Genomic DNA, 27,134 nt, shown 5'->3' with positions numbered 1-27,134 from the left:
CAGACATGGCAGAAAGCACAGACTTTAGAGTTAAACTTTCCAGGGTTAAAATCCTGATTTTTCCATTTACTAGTTTTTTGGCCCTGGATCCCTACTTTCTGACTCAATTTCTTCATCTCCAAAAAGGCATTATTAATGCATGTCTTCTTAGATTGATGAAGTCTTTGAATACTAAATTCAAGGTAGACTTTTCAGAATATTTGTTGGAGGTCAGAGGATGCAAAATAGGGACACAGAAATGGCCGGAATTAGAATCTGAGCCTGACACTATGGCCTATCTTTTTAATTGCATGGAAATCTTGGCTATCAGATACTTTCCCAAATATATTTCCATGTTGATGTGATTTGTGTTACTTTGTTTTTAACTAAAATTTCTTTCATTTAAAAGGAAATCTAGCATGCTAAGAGAGTTGGAAGAATAATGTTCCTAGGATTTGAAAATACTTGATTTTCAGAAATCAGAGCCAGAAGAGACTGCAGATTGGTGTAGTCTTGCACATTTGCAGGTCAGGAAGCTGAGAACCAGAGACATCTGAGGGGCAGTCAAATTTAGATGGTAGGTTCCAGTTTCTGTACACTGGGCACATCTAGATCTTCTCCTACACCCTGGGGTGCAGGGCCAGCAAGATGGCTCTACAACTGGGAGGAAATAATATATAAATAAACTCATACATATGTGTGTCTGGTATCTTAAAAGATTAATAACTGTTCTTTGTCAAGATAAAAATGTGAGGAAAATGTCATTATAACCTGGCAGGTGCTCTCATAGCACTGGTGAATGAACAGAGATTATTTCTTAATTGGGGAAGAGGGGCAGTGAAACTTTCTTATTGGGTGATAAACCCCAATCTTCAAGGTTGAACAGGAGTTTGTAAAATTGTTAAGAAGATGATGGAGAAAATGGTGAAAGGCAGAAGTATTGTTCAGAAAGGAGAAAATTTTAGCTACTAGAATTAGCATCTCCAGAGTCATAAAGGCCAGAAAGGAGCCTGGCATGTTTGGACATCATGAACTTGAAGAGCCAGGAATATAAAGTGGACAGTCACAGTGACAAGGGTGGGCTGGCTGCAAAAGGGAGTCTGTGAAAGTAGATTGAGGTGAGGCAGAGAAGGGCTTTATGAGCCATGGTTGGGGGGTTCCACTTGGTTCTGTTTTAAAGTCAGAGAGTGGCATGACTAGACATATTTAGAAACACTCAGCAATGGTGCAGAAGATGGATGGGTGGAGGATGTCAACTGCTAGAGGCTGTGGAAGTACCTGGCTGGGGCATGATTAAGTCCTAAAGTAAGACAGGAGCCCTTGGAATGGGTTTCAGAAATGCTGCAGAATAACCTGGCATAGAGGCACACACTTGTCCTCCCAGCTGCTCTGGAAGCTGAGGCAGGAGGATCCCTTGAGCCCAGGGGTTCGAATCTAGCCTAGTAACATAGTGAGACCCCTGTTTCTAAAAAATGCAAAACAACAAAAAAAGAAATGCTGCTGAGATTGAATTGGCAGAATTTTATGGCCTCTTGGGAAGAGGGTTAAATAAGAGGAATCTGACTTTGGTGTCCAGGTGAACATCTTTGTGCCATCACTGTGGTACTAAATAGACATGGAGGAGGAAGAGAAGATTTGGAGGAAGCCTTGAGTTCGGGGTGTGGTCCCAGAGGAGGAAGTGGATTGAACCACAACAGAAATACTTCAGAGAAGCTTGTCTCCTCCCTTTCCAGTCTTGCCCCTTTACCTTCCATTTCCACCACAACAGCCAGAGTCATTTTTCTCAAGGTCAGAGCTAATTACGTCTTTGTTCTAAAACCCTAGAGGCTCCATCTTGGCCAAACTACGGCCTCCAGAATACAATCCAGTCTCCTTACCATGGTCCTTTCCTCCCTGTGTGATGGGTCCCAGTGTATCTCTTCATCCCTCCTGTGGCCACTTGTTTCAGGCATCTGATCTCCCTGATGCTTCTTAACACCAAGAGCCTCTTTTCTCAGAATGTTGGCATGCGCATGGTTGTTCTATGTCTACTCCACCTTGGAGAAGAGAACGTTCTTGTCTTCACCAGGTATCCCCACACCTATAACAGACTTGATGCCTGGAGGTATAGGTCTTTGTAGATGGAGGAGCCGTATCTGCCTGCTCATTCCGCACCCCCCCCTCCCCCACCCCCTGCCACATTCCTCAGGTCAGACTAAATGCTTGAGTGACCTCTCAATGGGCCAGAGTTAGGATTAGAAATACCAGGTAGATAAACTATTCCTCTTTGATAAGTAAGCTCCTGTTTTCTTTCCTGATCCCACAGATAGGCCCACTAATTCTTTTCAAGTATTTTTCTACCAATCAGTCACTCTCAGTGGTGTTTTTCAGTAAGTCACAGTATTGTAAAGGACAACTGGAAGCTTTCACAAGCCTGTGCATCTCCACGTGGTGTTATGGTTGGTTATTTATATTAAGCCTATTTTCTGTGTGCAGGTACACATGCCAGCAATCAGTTTTAGTGAAAATGATGCCCATTGTCAAGACTCTAGTTCTCAATTTGTGAAGTCCACAAAGGCTGTAGTTCCCAGGGTGTGCCTGAAGCTAAGTGGAAAGCCTCTCTGTGGTTTTAACTGACACTCACTATGCTGAGCAAAGTATTTAGCAGATAGACCTATGTGAAATGGCTGATGTGCAGCTCAAGTCTGACCTGCTTGGGTGGCATAACCCCAGTGACCTGCAAGTTGACTCCTTCCCACTTTGCTTTTTATCTCAACTACTCCTTAGCTGTTTTACATAGAGCCTCCTGGAATGGGAAGAAAAAGGTCTTTGAAACTGATTGTTAGTGGCCTGATTACTGAATCCTTGTTTTTTTTTTTAAGGGTCCTCCATCTTTTGAACCCCATTGTCCCATTGTGTCAGGTTGAAGGGTTGGAGAGCAACATCATTATGAATATAGACCTTGGGGTCAGGAAGACCTGCTTTGAAATCTTGGCTCTCTTATTAGCTGCGTATCTTAGGGCCATTCTCATGTTCAATTTTCTTATCTGTAAAACACAGGTAATAGAAACCTTCTTATAAGTTACTGTGATGATTATGTAAGATGATATAAGATTAATGGCAATGTCACATTGTCATTTTATCATCATCAATATTGGGGAGAAAAGAGACAAGAATGAACCAAAACAGACTCTGAGGACCATTGGGAAAAGGAGGAAAAGAAGCAAACACATGTCTGTGCCAGGTATTATATGAGAAAGGCGTTAACAGTACCTTTAGTATCAGAGAGAGTGACTAACTTGACCAGGGTCACACAGTCACTGTGTGGTAGCCAAGCAGGAAGTGACACAGGTCTCTATGGCCTCAAAGCTTGTATTTGTAACCATGGCTTTACACCTCTCAAGATGGTAGCTTGCCGCATGATAGGCTGTGTTTCTTCAAAGAGGCAAAGGTTGGACCTCTTAACAAATGGTAGTTGATTTCTAGAACATTAATGGTCACTTGGAACTGTGGATACTCGTAACTTAGTGCCAGATGGTGTGGGACCATCAAGGATTCTACTGATTAGTTGCAGAGAATGAGCATCCCAGAGAAAAGCAAAACTTAGCTTAGCCCTCAGAGGTGGTTTGAGTTCTCTTTACAGAATGTATGGAATGGCTGTACTTGTTTAGGATGACAGATTTGATTTTAAGGGTTGTATTAGTTTGTTTTCACACTGGTATAAAGAACTACCTGATATTGGGTAATTTATAAAGAAAAGAAGTTTAATTGACTCACAGTTCCGCATGGCTGGGGAAGCCTCAGGAAACTTACTGTCATGGCAGAAGGCAAAGAGGAAGCAAGCACCTTCTTCACAAGGCTGCAGGAGAGAGAGAGAGTGGAAGCGCCGTACTTTTTAACCATCAGATCTTGTGAGAACTTACTCACTATTATGAGAACAAAATGGGGGAAACCACCCCCATGATCCAGTCACCTCCCGCCAGGCCCCTTCCCTGACATGTGGGGATTACAGTTTGACATGAGATTTGAGTGGGGGCACAGAGCCAAACCATATCAAGGGTTTTGAAGGGGATCTGTTTTCCTTTCTCTGTGCACATTGCTGGATTCTGCCATTGGTAGAAAAGGCAGAGTGGTTTAATGAAAAGGTTGTTGATATGATAGGAGGCCCATACTTTCCCCTTACTCATCTAGTCTCTCTCGGAGTCTGCTTTTCCCATGGGGGGGGGGGGCGAGGGGGGAGGGAGGTAGGCAGGCCCTTCACTGCAAGTGGCTTCCTTTTGCCTGTGTTACATGTAGGACTTTGTAAGACTTCCTTTATAACTCGCAGTGATTAATTGAGAAGAGTGTGCTTCATCCAGGTCCTAAGCCCTCATAAATGATTATAAAGTGATTTCATCATTGATATGTGATGTGACTGACTATTGAAAGGCAAGATGAGGCTTGGGAACCACTGTAACCTCCAAGAGTCCTGGGACGATTAGAAAGTGAATATTTTTACATGTGCTACCCAAACAAAAAATATGTGTTGCAATATTTACCTTAGTTAAGATGGTGCTTCCTTTAAGTGATTGGAATAAACACTAAGGCTTTAAAACAAATAGTACATGAGAAATAAGCGGCATTATTGAGTTGCAGTTTTCTTCTGTACAGCTTTAATTCTTGATGCTTTTAATATAGAGTCAGATTTATTTGACAGATATTTATTGAGCCCTACTCTGGGCCTAACATAGGCCCTGCCCTCAAAACGTATACACACCTAACAGATAATTTATGCCTACTTAGGAGAGCAGACTTTTGCGAGCTAGTTTTATGCAGTACCTTTTCTTTGGCTCGGGAAGTTGATAGCTTGGTGGTGTTTTCTTGCATGGACTAAATCCTTAGAATTGTTTAGGAGATACTGGCCGAAGGTGGTATGTTAAATTTTTGCCAAGGATCTGAACTGCGAAGTAACTTGTCAAGTGGGGCCCAAACCCTTCAGAGTTTAGGATTTACAGATCTTTCCTGTTCTTGGGTCAAATTCCAGCTGAGAACCATGCAACCATTAAGCTGTAGGCACCATAGAGGACGTTAAATGTTTCTGATAGAAATCTTTATAAACAGGAGAATCTTAAGGACACTTTTTATAGTCTAAAACAGCACAGATAAACATCTTAAAACCTTTATTTGCAGATAACATACCAGCTTTCAATTTTTGGGCTGTGTTATGCAAATCAAATTTTATTTTAGGTTGGTCATTTCCCCTTCATGGCAGCCTCATTCAACTCATATTAATCTTGAAACTAACATGATAACATCTTTACCTCTTCCTTTTATATAAGCTGCTGCTGCCAGGTCCCTCTTCCTCTGTTGGCAAGTATTCTGTGCTGCTGCTTCCTGGTTGAACCCCACTAACTGTGGGTGTTGAATAGTTGTTACACAGGATGATTCTTAGCACTCCACACCTCAACTCCTCAAACTGCTGTAATTGGGGCTGTACTTTGAGTTCCTGTTTCTGTTCTGCTTCTCTCTGCCTCCACTTGTCTTTCCTGTCTGCACCCTGTTACTCCCATTCCTTCCTGGCTTGTTCCAAGAGGAGTGTCAGGTAGAATGCCATGGGTATCTTCTCCTCCAGGATTGCAGGGGTTGAAGATGGAGATGACCTAAGATAGCACCTGGCCCACAGGGGACACTCTTAGTTAGCTCCCTTCTTCTCTTCTTAATTACTTTCCAACCTTCTTTTTGTTATCCCTGGAACCCCATGAAACTTACTTTGCACTTCCAAAGGTGTGCTATACAGACAGGCTATGTTTCACTCACTTCTGTATCTTTATAGCCTAACCCCTAGCCTTTGCTTAGTAAATGTTTGCTGGGTGGATGAGTGCATAGAAAGATAATTCTAGTGAGGGGAAATGATGAGACGTATTTTCAGACTACTTGGGTTTTAATTTCATTTGTGGCCACTCCACTTACCCTTTCAGATGAGGAGATAGAGCTGCTTTGGCAGGGTTTATTGTACCCACATGGTCATTTTGGATTCTTCCACAGTCTCCAGGAATGGGCATTCTTGTTTTAATTTCAAGTAGTCAGGAGATTCTGGGACTATCTGTTCTCTAGTATAGGAGAGGGCAAGGCAACAAGGAGTTCATATTCACATAGTACTCAGGCCAGTTTAACTGAAACCAACAACAGGTCCTCAAATGTCAGACACAGACATAAGTCCTCAAATGTCAGACACAGACATAAGAGAGAGATTCATTCTTTCACCTTCCATGTGTTTGCTTGTTCATTCAGTCAGCTTCCACTGAGTGCTCTAATAGGTCTGATACCATGCTACCTGTTGGGGTCTTTTAGTCTGGATCTGAAGGTTACAACAGGGTGATCTATACACCCTTGATTCGGCCCTCCAGCCAGATCAGTGACTAACACAGGTCTTTAAAATGAATTTAATAGATCAACACCTGTGAAAAGAAGGGAAAGTAAAAAAATTAATAGATATTTACTGGACATCTGTTGTTTTCAGTGCTGATGACGTTGCCATGAACAGGATAGTACCACCTTCTTTGAGAGATTACATTCTATTGGGACAGATCGTAAACACGGGAGCATAACAATAAGATCATTTCAGAGAGTGTTAGTTCTTCCTAGGAAGTGAGAGAGGGTAATGAATGGACAGTGACTGGGAGTTGGGCCATCAGAATGTCCTTGTGAGATGACATTTGAGCTGAGTGGCAGAAAAAAAGAGAGAAGGTATAAGCCAGGCCCGTTTAGATTTAGGTGAAGAGAGTTTTAAGAAAAAGATTTCAGGAGAGAGGTCAGCAATTCTAAAAGCTTTAAGGCAGGACTAGTGCATTGGGGTTAGAAAGACTGTAGGTGTGGCTGGAACATAATGAGTAGTGGAGGGTGTGAGAACAGAGGGGAGAGGGCAGGAGGCTGGTTCACGTAGGGCCTTGCAGGCAGTAGCGAGGACTTTGTTTTATTGGAAGAAGAGTGAATTCTTTCATCTTTCCTTTCTTCCTCCAGAGAGAGAGAGAGTGTGTGTGTGTGTGTGTGTGTTCATTCCTTTCATTCATGTCAGTGAATCCTTACAAAGCATCTTCTACGTGACGAAATAAACATGAACGTTATCCTGGTATTATTCTTACAGAGTTTTTAGTTGATGGAGTACAGGGAGAGACGCAGGTACTTAAACACCAAAAAAATAAGGTAGAGTGGAATGATGTGAGAAGTATGGATAAAGCAAACCCCAGGCTAGCAATAATAAATGTTTTATGAACAACTTACTTTATCAATCTTATCAGAAGCCTTACCAGGCTTCCCATTTCTTCTAGCAAAGGGTTTTGCTGCTGCTGCTTTGCTGTGGCAAGAAGAAGTGAGGAGGCCTGCAGCTGGTTAAGGAGAGGCAGATGCACAATTTTGTTTTCACACTTAGGCTGGTGCCTGTTGAAGCGTCTAGCACACTGAGTGGATGAATAAGTGCCTAAATGACGTAAAAACCCAAGTTTGATGATCATCAGAAAAAATCTCAGAGAAATTGGTTCCAGGACCCCCACAGATACCAAAATCTGTGCACATATAAGTCCCACAGTTGGCCTGTGGAACCCGCAGGTATGGAAGGTCAACCGCACACATTTGCATGGTTTGCTTGTATCTCTCCCCTTTTTGAGGAGGAGACAGTGACAATTCTTCATTGTCATTCTTTCTTCTGGCACCTTTATCCACAACTCTACTCATGATCACATTGGACAATGTGAATGAATGCATAGAAAGAGCTTATGCCTTCACATTATGATTATTCATGTATATGTTCTAGCATATGGAGACTTACAATGGGTAAATAATTTACTGATTTGGCTGTGAGGCTGCATGAGAACTTATGTCACTTTTTCATCCTCTTATGCAAGTGTTAATTAGACATCCCTAAACACATTGCTCTGTAATCCTCACTCCTCCCATCAAGGTAGCATGATTGCCCAACAAGCTCAAGGCTGAAGTAATCAGAGTCTAAACTAAAATTAGGCCAAAGTAGCATTCCCTTGCTTCCCCTAATAAAGGAATAACACATATAAGAACATTTGCCTTGTGACGATTATGGGACAAATACATCCATTAAAAAGCATTTTTTAAATGACCTCTCTGAATATACTATAAAGCAATACAATGGAAGCCCTTTTTTTTCCAAGTGAGTAAAAAAAAAAAAATTTTTTTTTTTAAGGAAATCACTTTGGTATAGGAGTATTTGTTTCAGAGGTGTTTAGCTGTCACTGCTCCAAGTGTTTCACTGGCAACCGCCTTCTGAGGTGAGAGTAATGATAGCTAGTCATTTTTGAGCACCTGCTCCATTCAAGGCTTTGTGCTAGCCACTTCTAGGCACATTAACATATTGAATGCTCAGAGCACTCCTAGATGGTAGGTATAATTCCCTGCTACCTTGGCATATCTCTAGGAAATTCTTTGCTAATATTTTATTGTTATGTACTATTTCCTGCCTCTGTAAACATTAATAAAATTTAGCTCCAAAGAGTTGTGGTTATTATCTAAAATCAAATCTACCCAAAACAGGAGCAATTTTCCCGCTTGAGTATATAGAAAGTGCCATAGATTTAGAAAGTAATTCTAAAATAGAAAATCTTAATGAATAGTGGCAACAGTATTGCTATTGCTCAGTTAACATAAATATATTTCAATAAAATATTTTTAAAGAAAGTTCACAGAATAACTGTTTGAAGGCAATGTCCTGTTAAGACATTATTCTCATCACTGTATAGTCATATCTCTTCTACATATATGGCTATACGTATTAGGTATGTATACCTTTAAACTTTATTCAAAAAGCATTAGGGGAAGAATTACAGAGGACCATGTTTTCTGAATCTAGAACTATTTTATCAACCATTTTCAAAGCAAGTCTTTTCTGTTTTGTGGAGATGATTATACTGATGAGTTTATGTATTCAGTCATTTGTCGCTTCATTTCATAAGCATTTTTGAGCATCTACTCTGTGCTAGATACTGGGAATAGGAACTCAGCCATGAACAGGTTATACAAAGCCCCTGCTTTCATAGAACTTCCATTCTTCTAGTAGAGAGAAAAATACCATAAAAGCAAACAAATCATGAACAGGATCATTTCAGGATGTGGTAACATTATGGAAAAACTGGCATGATGTGCATTTGAGAGTAACCCTTGGGTGGGCCGAGGGTATACACTGCTGTAGGGTATCCTTAGAAGGCTTTTGTGGGGAAAGGACTTTTAATCCGAGGCCTGTGTAAGAAGAAAGAGCCAGTCATCCAGAGAGCTTGGAGGAAGAGTTCTAGGCAGAGCAATCAACTAGTTCAAATGCCCTGAGCAGGCATGGTCAGATTCATACACGTCTCTGAGAACATCTGCTCTTACACTCTGCTGTGACTGAGGGATACCACTCGGCCTGGAGGGCTATGCTACCCTCCTTGTCCTCAAAGTCTCAAGGACTTTTCTGTCCTTATGGTCTGGTTTGTGTAATTTTTCTACATCCTTTTGGCTGTCAGCTCTCATGTAGTGCCTCCATCAGTATGGCTTCCTAGTGGCCTCTCTCTGATTTGCAGCAGCCTGCATCTTCTCTGTGCCTAGGTTCAAATGACAAAACTTGTTAGGATTATGTGTGAAATAAAAGTAAAAAGTCTTCGTATCAAGGTTGGAAGTGCTCTCCTAGACTGCCATTCCTGATCCTTAGTTATGTAATGTTAAAGAGAATGTAATGATGCTGTATGGCACAACTTTACATTCTCCTGTATTCATTTATTTGTTAATTCATTCTTTCCCCCTCACCCCACCCTTTTGAGTTGTTCAACTGCGGATACATACTTAGAAATGCCCGCACACGTTTTTTCATACTTTTAATGATTTTGGAAAGATAATCATAGCCTATATTATCTACCATTTTTCTCTTAGTCCATATTTAATTTTACACATATGACATTTCAGAGGATGTCACTGCAGTTGTTGTTTGGCATTTATGGGAATAAAACTTTGTAGCACACTTAGACTTGTGTTATTTCTAGAGGGAGCCTTGTTTGATTGAAGGACAGTATCCCCTGGCTTTCTAAAACATGAGGCTCTTAAAAGTGCATTTTATTTAGCTTATTTTTGCCAGTGGCCAAACACTCAAGCTTAAAAAAAAAAAGAAGTGTCACCTAGACTTAACTGACTGTAGCTGTCAAATGGGGATGCTTTCAATGAACTTAAAAAGTGAGTAGGTGAACTTTACACCCTACCAGTTTATAGGCAAGTTGGTAAACATTCAACAGAAATTCTGAGACTGTACCCGCTCCCCCCCCACAAAAGGAAGTAGGTAGATGGTCTCAAAAAATGTTACGGCTGAAATCTTTCACATTCATTTGCTCATTTGGAGTTAACTGTAAAGTCTACTTAGTAATTTCTGTTAGACTACAGCCATCCTTTTTTAGTCATTATTCTCCCAAAGATAACCGATAGGTTATTTTCCTCCAGAAGCAGATCTTTGTTTCTTTGTTGAAAATAATTAAGAAATGTTAAGATTCAGGGGACACTTGGACTTGCCTTCCACAACAGATTAGATGGCATGGTTGAAAAAGCATAGGCTGGCTCTTCTCTTACTTAGTATGTGACACTTGGCAAGCTAACTAATTTCTCTAAGGCCCAAGGTTTTTCATCAGGGAAAAAGGGCAATCGTAATTATAGAAAAAAATTAATGACTATTTTTAGCATTTTAAAAAAATGACATCACAAAAACAGTTCATCTAAGAATAAACCCATTGGATTCAGTCTTTTAAGTAAATGCTTATTTGCATCATTTTCTTTCCCTCCTGATCTTAGTAATCTAAATGTCTTATATATTTTTAAAACTCAGGTTTATCTCAAAACTGGTGTGTAGTCTCCACTTCCCCCATATGATGAGATTGTTTTTAGTTTCAGCTTATCGTGGATATCATTAGAATGCAGAATTTGGTAGTGGTTAGAATATAAGGCTCTGTGTTGTCAAAGACCTGGGTTCAAATTCCAGCTCAGCCACCCTGGACAAGTTAACCTTTCTAAGCCAAGCCTCTGTTTCCTCATCCATAAAATGGATATAATAATAATATTTATTTCATAGGACTTTTGTGAGAATTGAGATAATCTCTGTAAACCTCTTAGCATGCTTTCTGGTTTATACCAAGTGTTTGTTAAATACTAGTTATCTTCCCTCTTTCCTCTACAGTGCAAATGTTAAATCTTTTCAGTAATGCAAAATTTATCTCTTCCCTAAAATGTGTCATAAAACATTCCCTTAAGCATGACATGCAGCATGACAGGTATGTGAGATGACTTGAGATCCTAAGCGGAGGAGCATTTTGTATAGGTAGAGGTACATTGTAATTTTCAAAGTGTCTTCTATCAATGGTAAGTGATCCTGGTTTTTCATTTATTGTAACTCTTTACAGTACAGTTATTTAAATTTTTTAAAAAGGATACAAGTGTATTTAAAGGAAGATACTGAACAGAAGTACAGGTAGGCAGTGGATGTGACAAGATATGGAGTTAGAATGTAGGTGATGGGTATGGTGGAAATAGTGTTAGACTTGCAGTCTGGAAACCCTGTTTTTTGTCTCAGCATCCCAGTAAAGAAAGCATACACTTTGGGATTTGGTAGATATAAATGTGGAATGTGACATTAGCATTTTCTGGCTCTGTGACCTTGGGAAAGTTACTTAATCTTTCTCACCTTCCCTTTCTATAAATATTTATTGAAAGTCTACTACATTTCCTTATCTGAAAAATGAAGATGATCCTTAACAGGGTTTCTGTAAAGATGCAATGCAAAGAGATAAAATATTTGAAAGCATATATATACCTTATATAATTGATATGTCTTATAAATATAATAAGTTTTATACCTGATGTCTAGTAAGTGCTCAGTAAATGTTAGTTCTAGTGTTACTTAGGACCTGTGGTTGCAAGTGACAGAATTCCAAGCTCAACTGGCTTGGGACAGAAGGAATTTGTTGTCTTGTGTACTCAGACTGTAGGAAGGTTAACGGTGACATATGCCTTGGGAACAGCTGGAAGCAAAAACTCAGATGCCAGAGGAGTGTCTCTACCTCTTTTCTCTGTTACTGTGTCTCTGTTAATGTCATTCTGTCTGGCCAGATTTTTCCTCACATCAAGAAACAGAACCACTGGCAGTCTTAAGCTGATGTGACCAGAAAGCGACTGAGCATTGTGGTCCTTGTTTCCAAGCCCAGAAATCCTAGGAATGACATTGAGTCCAGTATGAGTCTGGTGCTCACCCTGCCAGACACTGGGGTCTAGAGAACAAGAGGTGAAGGAAAATGGTAGGAAAGACCATTTTCCATAAGGGGAATTGTAGGTGCCTGCTACCATTGCATTTATCCCTTTCGGCTTCTTCAGGGAAGTACTTAGCCTCTGTGGGCTTCAGTTTTCTGTTCTGAAGTTCTGAGGTTTAGATGGTGTAATGGATGTGAGTGTACATTTAATGTTTTAAATTTTTATTTATGCAGTTTATTACTGTTATTGCTCATGCCCTCCAAATCTTGACATATCATCTAGGAGTTCCCAGGCCGACCACAGACCCTTGAAGTAGCAGAAAGGGGCCTAAAATTGTTTTAACAAGTTAGTCCAGTGTGCCAAGTAATATTGACTATGCCCCATTTTAAACTTGTTTTTGGAGTGTAATACACGTACAGAAGGGAGTACATATCCTAAATGCACAATTTGCTGAATTTTAACAAACTAAACACAATTGTATATCCTGCACCTGGATTAAGAATCAATACCAATAGACTCCTAGAAGCCCCCTGCTTGTACCACAAGTAGATTAATGTGTTGATTCATCATCCAAGAAATCATTTAAAAGCATTACCAGCATCATGATGGCATTTTCCAAACTGTTTTTTTAAATTAAAAGATTGCCAAAATTCAACTGCCATATGTCATAACTGTTTTTTTTTTTAACACTAAAAGAAATCGCAAAACCACTGTGAAAAGCTCTTCAGGTCATTCCTACTCATTATACCCCTTGAAATGTTTTTCCGGCTAAAACTACCATTTAGGTGATAAAATGTGTCCTGTTGCCTGGGTATTGTGCCATTCATGTCTATGCTTGCCTTTTCTCCTTACCAGATTGTAAATGCATGAAAGAATCCAAGCCTTAAGATTTCTTAAGTGTCTTGTCTTGTCTTTCTTGTGCATAGCTTAGCATGATAATTGACTGACTAAAATGCTATCCATTTCACACACTGAGCTTTGTGGAATGACTGCACTTCTCCTGAAAATATAACTACTCAGATCCCAGGGACTTCCAGTCTGAAATGATTCATTGTTAATGAATATGTCAGTTTGCTGTTGCATTGGTACTCAGGAAAACAAATGCAATTACAAATGAATTTTTCTTTTTTTTTTTTTTAATTTACCAAATCTTCTAATATCTTTTCCCCTTTTTTTCTCTTTTAGGCTCTAGACCAAGATAGAACAGCCCTTCAGAAAGTGAAGAAGTCTGTAAAAGCAATATATAATTCTGGTCAAGGTAAGCACTTACTAAAAATCAGGTAACATGAATTATAAATAATGTCTACAGAGTTTTCTTAGTTATTTAAAAGATGTTAAGTTTATAGGAAACTTGACACAAATGGAAAAGTAAGTAGGTAAAAGAAATTTCTCTTTTTTTCTCTTACCTCGACTATCAGCCCAAACCTATTAGTGTTTCCAAAACAGAAAGAAGAAAAGCATTATTCACAGTGGATTTTACTATACACTTGAGTGCTTAATAGAGTTAGGAGTAAATTTGTCACAAGTAACATGAGATACATAAAATCTCTGTGTGAATTTGGTCAACCTGTAACTCAGTGGCTTCAGTTAAACACATGAGAATTTTTTCCCTTCTTCAGTGTACCTGTACACATTTGAAAATCAATATTGGCGATGGTTGTGGAAAAAGTTAGAGAGGAGGGGGCAAAGTTAAATTCAGACCTCTACAGACCTGTGAACTATCATCTTTTCTTCTGTTGGAAGGTGTGCCAGGTAACCTGTGTAACTAAATGTTTTAACTGTCTAGTGACTTTGTCACCTTGGAGGCAAAAGTGTGTCATCAGTGAATAAGAGGAAACAAACCAAATTAAAAAAAAAAAAAAAAATGAGTAACCACAAAAAATGGTAGGCTCCAGCACTGTAGAAGAGAGGCTTGGAAACATAAAATGGATTTCAGAGTTTCTCACTCACATCTTTTGTTACTATTGCAGTACCAGCTCACCTACCAATAGGTTACTTCTCTAAGAAATCAGTGGTCTGTAACTTAACAGAAAACCTGGGAGGGAAGGCAGCAGACTATAATAGAAAGAGCGCAGGCCATGAAGTTGGACAGATGTGGACTTTCGTCCTTGCTAATCCACTTCTTATTAGCAAGGTGACCTTGAGCTGGTTATTTCTCCTTCTTGAGCCTCCATTTTTCTTCTGTAACATGAGGATAGTGGTATTAAAAAAAGTTGTTGAAGGGATTTAATGAGCTCATATCTGTAAAGGGTCTGCCAGGTTATGGGAGTTCAGTAAATGCTTGTTCCTCTTAATTTTATCATCATGAAATTATTGAGCTGAATGGAACCTGAACAAGCCAAAACCCTCAGATACTTTATGGCCCTCCCGTCTCATCAGAGCTGGGAATCACTAGCCAAATGAACTGGAAACCTAATATTCTCTTGTTTTTTAAACCCCCCTAGGCCTTGAGACATTCTGTAATATTATTTGTTAACACATTTTGCACCCTGGTGCCTTCATTTTGCTCCCTAATTTATTTATATCCAATAAAACACTTCTCATTAAGGTAGATAACTAATAGTCATGTAGTTATGACCAAATGTTGTTTTAGGTCTTGCCCTAAGTTATATACCTAATTTATAACTTCTGCCCTTCGCTTTTATTTCAGTGAACTCCCACACTGTGGTAGGCCCTTATATTTGATATTAGCTCTTTGGGGAGGTGAATGAAATAAATAACTAGGAGATGCCACAAAGCGGGCTTCTAAGGTGCTGATATTGTTGTTTCTTGAAGTTAGTGGTGGTTACATGGTAAAGTTCACTTTTTGATAATTCATCAGATGCTAAACTTAAGATTTATGTACTTTTCTGTAGGTTTGTATATTATATACCAATAAAAATATATTTAAAGTATTATATACAAGGAGGTTCACTGAAGCCTTGATTGTGATTTGGAAGAGCAGAAAATAAAAGGGATTTATTAAATAAACCATAGTATACATATAATAGAACACTACACACCTCTTTGAAAAAGAGAGAAACTCAAGTAGTCTAGGTCTGAGTTTGAATCCTAGCTTTGTTATACTTGTTCAAGTCAAGTATATTATTTAACTTCCAAGAGTCTTACATTTCCTTACCATAAATTTAAAAAATAATATCTAATGTGCAGGGGATTGTATGGACAAAAGGAGAGACCATCTAAGGCCCCTAACACACTGCCTGCCACATAGTAGGTGCTTAACAAATGGTAGATGGGGGAAAAGGACAACTAGATGAATGCTTGGGTGCCTTCTCTATTTTAATTCAGTGATTCCACATATAACATTTGACCAGCCTGATTTTATAAAGAGCTTAATGAGAACCATTGTTTGTCTCAGGAAGAACGGTCAGTTCTCTGTACTGTGATGATGGTTTGTGCCTGAGGTTCTACACTTGTGAGCTGCAAAAGGGAGACCCTTGCTTTACAGTTATGAGGCGTTGCTGTATTTACCGTGCTGAGGGCTCCCTCTGTGTGACTCTTTTCCAAGTGTTCTCGCTCAAGATGCATTTCATCCCTTGGCCACAATGACCACATCACTCAGCAGCTCATACAAAGACTCCTCTACTGGGGGTTATGCTTCTTCCTGTTCTTTAAAGGATTTCCTTGATCACAGCTGCCCTGGATATGACAGAGGGAGAGATTGTTCCTGTATGGATGTAAAGAGATGAGAGTTCAAGGGCTGTATGCAGAATTTGAGTGCAGCCTTCTCCAGTAGACTGCACCCTCTTTGTGGATGGGGGTGGCACAGCTAATTGAACATTGAATCTCTCCAGTCTGGATTAGGGGTTCTGTGTGCCCTCCTCCTAGGTTTGTACTATTAGAGTAGCCTCTGGTGACATATGGTTTTAAATTTTAAATGAATTAAAATAAAATTTAAAATTCAGTTCCTCAGTTTTAGCCACATTTCAAGAACTTAACAGCCATATATGACTAGTGGGTGCCATATTGGATAGTGCAGAAATAGAAACTTCTCCATCATCACAGAAGTCCTGTTAGACTGATACTGTAGGAGAACATGTATCCCATTGTATTGCAATTACTAATCATCTCTCTTGGAGTAGATAATGATTCTTACCTTTGTTGATTAGGATCACCTGAAGAACTCTTAAAAACAGAAACAGGAATCTCTCAGACCCTTATCCTAGAATTGTTCCAGAGTAGAGCCTAGCTATTGAGATTAAAAAAATATTATTCCCCAGCTGATTCTAATTTGCAGCTAAAATTAAGAACTGTTGCACTGGCCTATGAGTTTTTTGATAAGACTAGTACTGTGTTTTTCATCTTTGTAGCTTATGCATTTGTCAATGTAATTTATTAGTTTGTTTGAAAAGATATTTATTGAGCACCTATTATATTCTCCTGTTCTGGGTGTTAGGTGTTTGGCACATCAAAGTCTCTGCCTTCATGAATTTTACAATCCAGCAGGGGAGAGAGAAATGTTAATCAGATCATCAAACTAGGAAGTATTTATAACTAGAAACTAGGAAGCGCTATAAAAGAAAGCTTACAAAGTGCAAAGGGTGAAATAGGAAGAAGGATCTGAGGTAGTGTGAGGAAGGTGCTAAGGGAGTACCACTTGGAGGAAATGATATTCATTGTGTATTTATGCTGTACTAGGCTAAGCCAAACAAGCCGATAAGGTAAGTACCATTGTTCTCATTTTATAGATGATGAAACTGAAGCTTAGAGAGCCAGAATAAGTTGTTCAGGGTACCATACCTAGCAAATAATGGAAAGAGAGCCCAGTTGACCCTAGCTTTGCTCTTTACAGGTACTCTGTATTTGTCTTCCACCTAACACATAATAGGGGCTCAACAAGGGTTGAATGAATTGCTACATGTTGGCTGGTTGTGTTACTACCTGGGAAGCTCTCTGAGACCAGCTATTAATATTCACTAATCATGAATATTCATGAATGGATCCATCAAATGGAAACTCCCAGCATTGTAATCTGTGGGATGACTTTGGTGTTTCCCAGATGAGACCACAAACAGTAGTTTCCATGGTCATGTCTCAGAAATATAGGGACAAACTCAGATCCCTCCAGGTTCCTCACAGACTATTGAGGCCTGATAGGGTTTCTGCAGTCATGAGCAAGTATAGTATAGCTGGGTTTGTGGGCAGCACTATGACATTTAATTCTTTAAAAATGACTAAATGAGTAAAACAGTGGTGTTGCATAGCTTTCCATGATACATGCTCAGTGGAATCCAAGCTGTTCCCCTCCAAGGGCTTTTGGCCTTATCCAGAGAAACCACAAGAAGCTGAATCCTGCTATCTGTTTCCCAATGCATTTTCATAATTTTCTTGTTTTCTCACAATGCTTAAGTGATACAAAACCCATGTGATATTTTTTAAACATTTAAAAAGCATTTCTGTATTTCTGGTTGGAGATTACCAATCACTCAACTTCCCAAAGTGATTTGAAAGATGGCTAAACATTGTGAAGCTTCTTACTCTTAAAATGTATTATTTTTACACATAAACTCTTATCAGTACTAGTAAACAGTATAAAAATGAAGGTTTTTTTTTTTTCTTTTAAACCAATTGTCTCCATGCAAGCCCTTTAGTTTCAAGATTGTTCTGGGAATTTGTGTCTCACTTTTCCATGTTGTGTATGAGGACATTTTAAAAAACAAAACAGAACTCAATTCTGTGAACTACTTAGACCAATGGAAAATTCTCCAAGCCATTCAGTTTTCCTGTGCTGTTCTCTAAGTTTTGAAGTTTTAACATTATTAATCTGTGAAACAGATTGTCGTTTAGGAAGTCTGCCTTAGTGGTCCCTCTCCCTTTCCCCTTTTCTCCCTCCTTCGCCCTTTTGCTAATATATAATTAAAATGGCTAGTAGTTTCTTGGGCACTGTGGAGGTTTTAATTTATTGTAATTCTTGGGCAATTTTCTTTACAAAGATAGAGCCTAATCCCCCTTCCCCTTGAATGTACACCAGAGTTACTAACTCCCTTCTAATGAACAGAATGTAGTAGAGGTGATGCCATGTGATTTCCAAGGCCAGTCCATAGACAAGATAGCTTCAACCTGGTCCTTCTGTTCTTTTTCTGATCACTTTCTTTGGAGGAAGCCAGCCACCATATTGAGGATACTCAAGCAGTCCTATGGAGAACTACCACTCACTTACCAGCCATGCAAGTGAGACATGGAAGCAAATCTAACCCCAGTCAAACTTCCAGGTGACTGCAGCCCTGGCAGACATCTTGATCTTGATCTTTGTGAGAGACCCTGGGTTGCAGTACAGTAGGAGTGGGGCTGGCATTCCCTTGGAAGCATGGGCATGTGAATGCACATAAGTCAGGTGTGGCTTGAGAAAAGAGCTTACTGCTTGCTTCTCAGTATTTAAAAAACACAGTGAGACATACTGCACTTTTAGAAAGGGAAGCATGTGGTTCATAATAAGCATGGGTATACTGAGTTGGCTGTTCTACCAAATGAGTTAGGTTGAAAACATTAATCTTTTTGAGCAGATACATTCTCACACAACACAGGTACAGGTATACACTTTTTTCTGGGAATAGAAACTCAGGATATTCCTGCTACTAGATCTTTTTCTGTGTTAAAGTGTTGGCTTTTTTTTTCTTTGCTCAGATTAAATGAACATATTATTATAAGGCTGGTTCCTTAGAATTTATGCCAGGATATATTTAGAATAAATGTTAGCTTATTGGTAACACATGGTGCCCCTTAGAATCTATAACATTGTTGGTCTGAAAGTTGAGGCTTGTAAATCCTTTAATATTTCTGGGCAAGAAAAAAATGACGGTGGTATATAATTTTATTACAAGCATATGATGTGGAAGTCTTATTTTCAAAACACAGCTAAATTGTTATAAACAGTTTTGTAGCTTTTTCATTACAAGGAAGACAGCCATTGATTTTCTCATTTCCTTACATTTTTGTCTCCCATTCCTCTTCAGTTAGAATTAAGTAGTAGATAGTTTTATAAGAGAGTGTTTGTGTTTTTTAAGGCAAAAAATGTGTGGTGTTCTCTCCAGTTTTTCATTTTGTTAAATTATCTATTTTAAGAAAAAGCTCATAGTGTACAAGGAAATCTAGGATTTTAAAGGTAAAGTACTAAATTTATCAGTGGATAGGAAACAAATGTTTTTGTAACCAAAGAACTTCATTTGAGCTATTTTTTAGTTAAGTATTTCCTCACATTTGAAGGTATAGTGTGAATTCAGTTGTCACTAGAGTTGGTAATTAGGTTCAGTGTCTTACCATGGTGTCATTTAATGCTTATTTTAATCCTGCGGTTTTCAGTGGGGAGAAAAGTTTTCTTAACAGGCATTTGTAAGAGATATAATAGATTAGAATAAAATGTCACAAGTTGTACAAAAGCAGCTTGTCTCTAGGAAATTTTACCTTTTTTGCTGTTTTTCAAGTTTGTGGATAACCAGATTTTTTAAAAAAATCTTTTTGAATTACAGTAAATTGATTAGTAAAAATAATAATTCTTAAGCTCTCAGAAGGCTTTAGATAGAAATACTGGGATTGAGCAAAATCTAAACAAATTTCTTTGGGCCTTCAAGGCATTTTGCATTCTTGTGGGTCCATTATTACTCCTTGGGAGGTGAAAACAAATTAAAATAATGAGTTCCTTCAGAATGGTCAAGGAAGGGGTTTTTTTCCCCAAAAGGGAATGTACTCACCCAGGAGAGCATTACTCCTTAAATTATGTGGGGATAAACTAGAGGGATTCAAAAGAATGCTGTTTAAAAATCGGTGTCTCTTTCCAGAATAATATTAAAACCCCAGGCTTCTTAGGAAGTTTCAATTTTTGGATCCTAGTTATTGGCTCACATTTTCTTTTATTTGAAATTAGAAGCTATTTACTGCGTGTATGAGCCTGGGTAGGCACTTCCTCCGTTTTGCTGGTTGTAGAATGAGTGCTCTCATTTTACTTAAAATGAGTTAATTTTTTAATGATGTGTGCTTCTTCTATCTTTGGGGAATGTACATCATGATAAATTAAGTAGTTTTAAATAAATTTGTGAGTACTCATCCCATGACCACCAGTTTGGGGTTGGTGTTTTTTTGTCTGTTTGTTTGTTTTGGAGACAGGATCTCACTGTGTTGCCCAGGCTGGAGTGCAGTAGCGCAGTCTCAGCTCACTGCATCCTTGACCTCCCAGGCTCAGGTGATCCTCCCTCCTCAGCCTCCCGAGTAGCAGCTGGGACCACAGTTGCATGCCACCATGCCCAGCTAATTTTTGTTTTGTGTGTGGGAGGGAGGTGGTGTTTGGTAGAGCTGGGGCTTCACCATGTTGCCCAGGCTGGTCTTGAACTCCTGGGCCCAAGCCATCCACCCACCTCTGCCTACCAAAGCGTTGAGATTTACAGGCGTGGGCCACCATGCCCAGCCTATTTTGGGGTTTTTTTAAGCCTTAGGATGAACAACAGATTTGCTCTGTTAAAGGTGAGTATAAAAATGTATTTCTCTGCTTTAATGATTTATTTTGGTAAAAATAAATATAGCTGCCATTTGTTGAATACCTACTATGTGCCAGGTAGAGTCTATTGTGCTTTTCAGTCTTCAGTTAGTTATTTTCACTGTTTACATAAAGATTCAGATTAATGACTGTTAGGGACCACCTTTGAGCCTCAAACAGACCCTTCTTGACAACTACAGTCAAAAGATTCTATGGCTTTACCTATATCTTGCTGCCTCTTTTTTCAAATTGCATTTTCCCCATTCTTAAATGGTTTATATCTCATCAAAGTAGGATTGTATTTTCCTGTATAAAGCTGTTGCACTTAAACCGTAGCAAAGAATCTGCCCTCTGAAAACAACCATGCCATGACAACATCTAACAAGCAGTCATATGTGTGTGTTTAATTTTATTTCTAGTTCACATGTCAACGTGAATTTTTAAGTGTCTATTTTTATGACTTGAGAGGTTTCTCCAATTAAGCATTTAGCAAGAAAGAATAACTACTTACTGATTTTGTGATGCCCCATTTGAGTATGCAAGTCAAGCAGATTGTTGCTGATTCTGAAGTGGTTTTCATTGATAATCAGTGCCATAAGACAGAACATTTAGAGGTTGATAGAGGATGACTTTGCTCGGCCAGTTTGTCTGTTGCATTCACAGACAACAGAAGGATATTCTCAGATCTTCCATGTCTCGGGTAATTGATCAAACATGTACTTTTTTCTTTGTGGAGAGCCGAATGGGTGCTGGGGGGACTGGAACACCCCGTGCTGATTTTTCTCACTGGTATTTTCTGGTTTCTTTCCCCATTGTGAAAGTGCAGTGTGATATTAATGTGTTTAGTATAGAAAATTCAGATGAGCTAAAAGAAAAAAAAATAATAGCCACAGGTCTTTTTAAAGGTTTTTTTCCATTGTTTATATATTTTTTCAAGTTAAAGGTTTCTTTTGTTTGTTTTTTTCATTATTTAGATTCTTTTTTTTTTTTTTTTTTTTTTTTTAAGACAGGGTCTCACTCTGTTGCCTATGCTGGAGTGCGATGGCATGATCTTGGCTCACTCAGCCTCACCGTCCTGGACTCAGGTGGTCCTCCTACCTCAACCTCCCAAGTGGCTGGGACCACAGGTGCTTGCTACCATGCCTGGCTAATTTTTTTGGTTTTTGTAGGGACGTGGTTTTGCCGTGTTTCCCAGGCTAGTCTTGACCACCTGGGTTCAAGCTATTCACCCACCTTTGCTTCCCAAAGCGCCGATTACCAGCGTAAGCCACTGCTCCTGGCCCATTGTGTATATTCTGAATCACAAACACACCCACTTTTGGAGTACCCAGCACATCTGTGTTCTCTGTGGCCCTCATTATCTTACTTGTCCACATTTGAGGGTGATGCCTTTTCCCAGAGTTCTGAAGTGGAGAAGCCCAGTTGAGGTCATGTTTTGGGGGGTGTTCTATGCCACCTGTACAGTGAGGAGCTGGGTTGCTCCCAGGTAGAGAGCTGGGATGTAATCTCTACTCTGGCAGGAAGTAACTGAGTATTTCTTAACAAGTCCTTCATTTCTCAGGACCTTGGTTTTTCTACCAGTGAAACAGAGATGATTTTTTTTCTTGTCTGTTTATGAAATGAGATGAAGGTACTTTTGTAGCCTCTAAAATTCACTGTTTGTACCCAAAGGGGAGTTGCTAGTGTCTAACGATACTGCATTTCCCTAGCAACTGATCCAAAGAGATCTGCCCCTTTTGATCTCACATGTGCTGTTGCCCTTCCCTCAGACTTGCCAGCTGTGCACCCAGAAAGGGCAAGAAGCTTTGTCTTCAGATACAGCTAACATTTCTTCTAATTTCGAACATTTTGGGGTCATAGACCCCTTAGTAAGCCTCAGAACAACACACGTTGTCTGAACTTAAAACAAAAAATCTTAACAAAGCAGAATATTTCAGTCAATTTCAGGGGTTTTTGGAACCCCTGACATTGAGAACAGAACCATTGATTTATATAAACAATATGTTATATATAATATGTACTATGTTATATATAGTATAATATATATAATACTTTATAATTGATTAAACATATGAGCATTGATTGGAAATGCCTTGAAATGTTTTACTGACACGGATTGATGATTAAAAATAGTTTGGAGAGTCCAGGTGCAGTGTGGCTCATGTCTGTAGTTCCAGCACTTTGGGAGGCCAAGGGAGGCAAATCACTTGAGCCCAGGAATTCGAGACCAGCCTGGGCAACATGGCAAAACCCCATCTCTGCAAAAAACACACACACAAAAAATTAGCTGGGCATGGTGGCATGCACCTGTGGTTCCAGTTACTCAGGAGGCTGAGGTGGGAGAGTTGCCAGAACCAATGAGGTCAAGTCTGCAGTGAGCTGTAATTGCGCCAGTGTGCCCCAACCTGGGCAACAGAGTGAGATCCTGTCTCAAAAAAACAACCACAAAAAAATAGTTTGCAGAGCACTAGTTCAGAGGGTAGCTGCTCAGGCTGAGTCCTACCCTAGGCTACCACCTCATTAGCAGAACAAGAACCCAATGAAGTTTTATTATCTCGATTTTACATGTAATTTATAAGCCAAGAAGCTAAAGCTCAGAAGGACTTAAAGGTCATACCCAAGGCCATAATTCTAAACACTAAATAACCTTTGTATCCCATTGTAGGTGCTTGATGAAAGTTTGTGAATTAGTAGTTAAATATGGGGTCCTATTTTTAAATGCCTATTTATTTAGAAGGGTTGACTCCATTGGGTAGTCATACTGTGGAGGCTGAAGTAGGGGAGGAATTGGTTGTGTCTTTGCTACCTATTTTAGGGCCAGATCTCAAAGCATTGCAATTACCTACAGAGCCATCAGTAAACCAAAGTGTAATGTGTATTTCTTCTGGCAGGTAGGAAGGCTGTATGATGAAGCCAGAAGAGAGAACATTTCTGCTTCTGCTATAGGAGAGTGATGTTCAGGTGCTGTTTGAATGCTGAATAATAGCCCTGTGGAACTCTTTGAGTATCTTTTCTTGGGGCTCTGTTATTTAATGGATTTGTCAGTGCTGCAGAAATGAGAGTATGCATGCTGAGTTTCCAGATAACACCCTAGAGGCTGGGGCCAGACTCTTGCTGCGGCTTGGTTAGGACTTTGAAAGAACAACTCCAAATTCAGAATGGCCTTGAGAAATTATAGAAATGAATCATCCAAAGTGGCATGGAGAAGAGCAGTTTTAAAAAATGTCCACAGGGCTTTCTGCCTCCAAGGATTTTGTCTTTAATCTTAACGATAGACTAATACAGTTAGTGGTGATGGGAAAATGTAAGGAAACTGAGGCTCAGGGAAGTGAAATAATTTGCTCATAATCAGCAGTTGTTTCCAAATTAGTGTTATAGAAAAGAAAATAAAGAGTTTAGAACCAAAATCCAGCCCTCATTCCCTAACAATATGGTGTCTGTAAAGCTAAAACAAATTATTTTCCGGTCACAGGACAGGTGGCACTAAGTTTATGGTCTGGTGTGGCAAAAAGGATCTGAGCCACTATCTGACGATGAACAGAAACAGAAGGCAGTGCTTTTAAAACTTTAACCTATCACAGCACTTTGGGAGGCTGAGGTGAGAGAATTGCCTGAGGGCTGGATTTTGAGACTAGCCTGGACAGCATAGTAGGACCCCATCTCTTAAAAAAAAAAAAAAAGCCAAGCGTGGTAGTGCACGCCTGTAGTCCCAGCTACTAGGGAGAGACTGAAGTGGGAATATCACATGAGCCCAGGAGATCGAGGCTACAGCAAGCTATGACCATGCTGCGGCATTATAGCCTGGGCAACAGAGCAAGACCCTGTCTCTTAAAATCTTAATCTACCTAGCTCTAGATTGAAGATGGTAAGCTCTGGAGCAACCAAAGACTCCATGTTAGTTTCTGTGTATCTCAGCCCACCTGAGCAAACACTGACTTCCTTATTGCTGAGTACTTTATGGTGCCTGTATGGTATGCTGCTACCTCTTGCCTTGAATATCCACACCCCAAGTCTACTTGTTAAACGACTATTCATTTTTCAAGCTTCTGCTCAATTATCCTCTCTTATGAAACCTAACCCACTCCATCCAAGTGTTGTCTGTGTGTTCTTTTTTTATCAAATGTTAAATAGTTGCCTTGTGTAGGCCATCTTAAATAGCAGTATGTTTTCATACAGAAGAAAGAAAAAAAAGTTAGAACTCCTCCTCATGCCATATAGATAATTTCATTGCAGATGTAGTATTTAAATATTGAAGTGAATAAAATTTTAAAAAGTTTAATAACTTACTTTAACAAACCCTTTCCTGTGCTATATAAACAAATACATTGTTTTGGGTTAAAGACTAAGTGTTTTTAAAAATACTAAATATTAGAAGGCTTAGGAACTTAAGGCAGGAAACCAAAAAAAGTCTTTTGCATACAGATTGATATATATGACTACATGACATTTTTAAATTTCTCCATGGCAAAGGACACCATTAACAAGTTACAAGACAAACGGAAGAAATATTTGCAACACATATTATAAAAGTTTCTATCCCTTGTACCAGACATTCTTACAAACTGATAGGAAAAATACTAGCATTGGAAAATGGGGCTAAATATGTAAACAGGCAGAAAAGGAAATGTTAATGGACAATAAAATACAAAAAGATAGGCTTACTATAGTCAATTTTTTATACACATGTGGCCAGAATTAAAAAAGAACAGTAACATCTGTGTGCTGATATGGTTGAAGAGAATTAGCGCCTTTTATATGTGCGTTGCTGTTGGGAATGTGAATTGCCTTAACCAGCTTCTCTGGAAAGAGTATGGCAATATTAATTAAAATTTGAAATGTACACACTATCCCCCAGCAGTCCTGCTTTTGTGAATATATTTTTCCAGAGATAAAGTAACGGCGTGTAAGAGCTTGTGTGTAAGAGTATTTATTGCAGCATTGTGTTTTGATGGCAAAAGCTGCAGAAAACCTAGTATCCTCTCAGCAGGGGGATTTATTATGGAACATATCCCAGTTAAAATAATTAGATTTACTTATATTAAATTTCATGATTTTTATTCCATAGGAATAAAGCAAGCCATGGTGGTCGTATGTAATATCCTATTTATTTTTTTTTAAAGGAGAAAGGGGTGAAAACACCTATATTTGTGTGTCTGTAGGTGTGTGTGTATTTTTTTTAATCATAAGGTTTCACTAAGATACACTCCAAATTATTAACTTTGCTTATCTTAAGGAGGTGGGATTGGAAAAGGGGAAAGGAAATTATAATTTTATCTTTATATTTCTCTATAATAGCATATGAATTACTTATATAATTTTAAAAACAAATAGAATTAAATATTTTATAAGTGTGATTAGTGCTACAAAGTATGTATAGGATAATATAAAAAGAATTTGTCACTTCCCCTTTATGGCAGTGCTATGATTTATGTCACATATTACATTGCTTTATTATTAGATTATAGCTCACTATATAAATGGCTGGCGCATGGCTGCTGGTAAGTATTTTTTGAAAGAAGGAAAAAGACTTGTTCTAGGAGAATCCACTACATGCAGTGAGCATTTTACTGAGCACTCACTATGTGCCAGACCCAGCACTGGGAACTGGGCATATAACAAAGTATGTAAAGCTGTGACCCCCAGCTTGGCAAGAGGCTAAGAAGAGAGTGAATAACAGGATGCTTGGTAGGTTACATTTACATTGAAAGAGTCAGGGTGAGTCCTGAAATTGTGATGGAACTTACAGACAGGAGAACTTTGGATAGGTTTTTGTGACTGGAGTGCGATAATGCATGTATCCCAGCTATCCTCTGGAAGATTTCTGTTCGTTCATGAAGATAAGATGATAAACACATGTTTATCATGTGTTCCTCTGGACTCTTGACACAGAAGGAGAACTTGCAGAAAGACCTTGGAAGAGAGGCTAGGCTCCCAGGAAAGAGTATGGGAAATTAAGGAAGCGAGACTCTGGAGTGGGGGATGGTACTTAGCATTTTATAAACACCCACTGTATACCAGATACTAGATGAGGCACTTCATAGTCTTTCTCATCTATTTCCCTTAATAACCCCATCAAGTAGGTATTATTACAGCTAAGAAGACAAGAGTCTGAAATGATGTATAAACTGCCCTAGATCACAGTTTATAAACAGAAAACCTGGAATTTGACCCACAGTCATCTTATATATCCTGGAATCCTCCAAAATATACCATGTTTAAATTGGCATCCATTAGCATCAGAACTTCAGCTCTGAATTTTAGGGTAAATGAAATTAATAGAAGTAAAGGTATTTTTAGAGTGATGCCATGTACCTTATAGGCGTTGTCCCATTTCACGTATGAAGTTGAGGCCCAGATAAGTTAAGTGCCATTTCCAAGGTTATATATGCCCAGTTAGAACCAGAGTGGGGATTCAGACCCAAGTCTCTCTGTCACTGAGGCCTGTGTTCTG

The 27,134-nt window shown here is 39.1% G+C and overlaps 1 protein-coding gene across 6 annotated transcripts in view; it reads left to right on the top strand.

Moving 5' to 3' along the window:
- The window catches only part of ASAP1 (ArfGAP with SH3 domain, ankyrin repeat and PH domain 1), a 387,159-nt gene that overhangs the window by 189,878 nt on the left and 170,147 nt on the right, over positions 1–27,134 (top strand). For all 6 annotated transcript variants that reach the window (XM_030795523.1, XM_030795519.1, XM_030795522.1 and 3 more), the window contains one exon: positions 13,402–13,474. In XM_030795523.1, coding sequence (XP_030651383.1) covers positions 13,402–13,474 — 73 coding nt within the window. The remainder of the gene's footprint in view (positions 1–13,401; positions 13,475–27,134) is intronic.

This window comes from Nomascus leucogenys, chromosome 16 (genome assembly GCF_006542625.1).
Source record: "Nomascus leucogenys isolate Asia chromosome 16, Asia_NLE_v1, whole genome shotgun sequence".
NCBI lineage: Eukaryota > Metazoa > Chordata > Mammalia > Primates > Hylobatidae > Nomascus > Nomascus leucogenys.
Note: the sequence above shows the minus strand (reverse complement) of the source record. Positions and strands in the feature narration are given on the sequence as shown.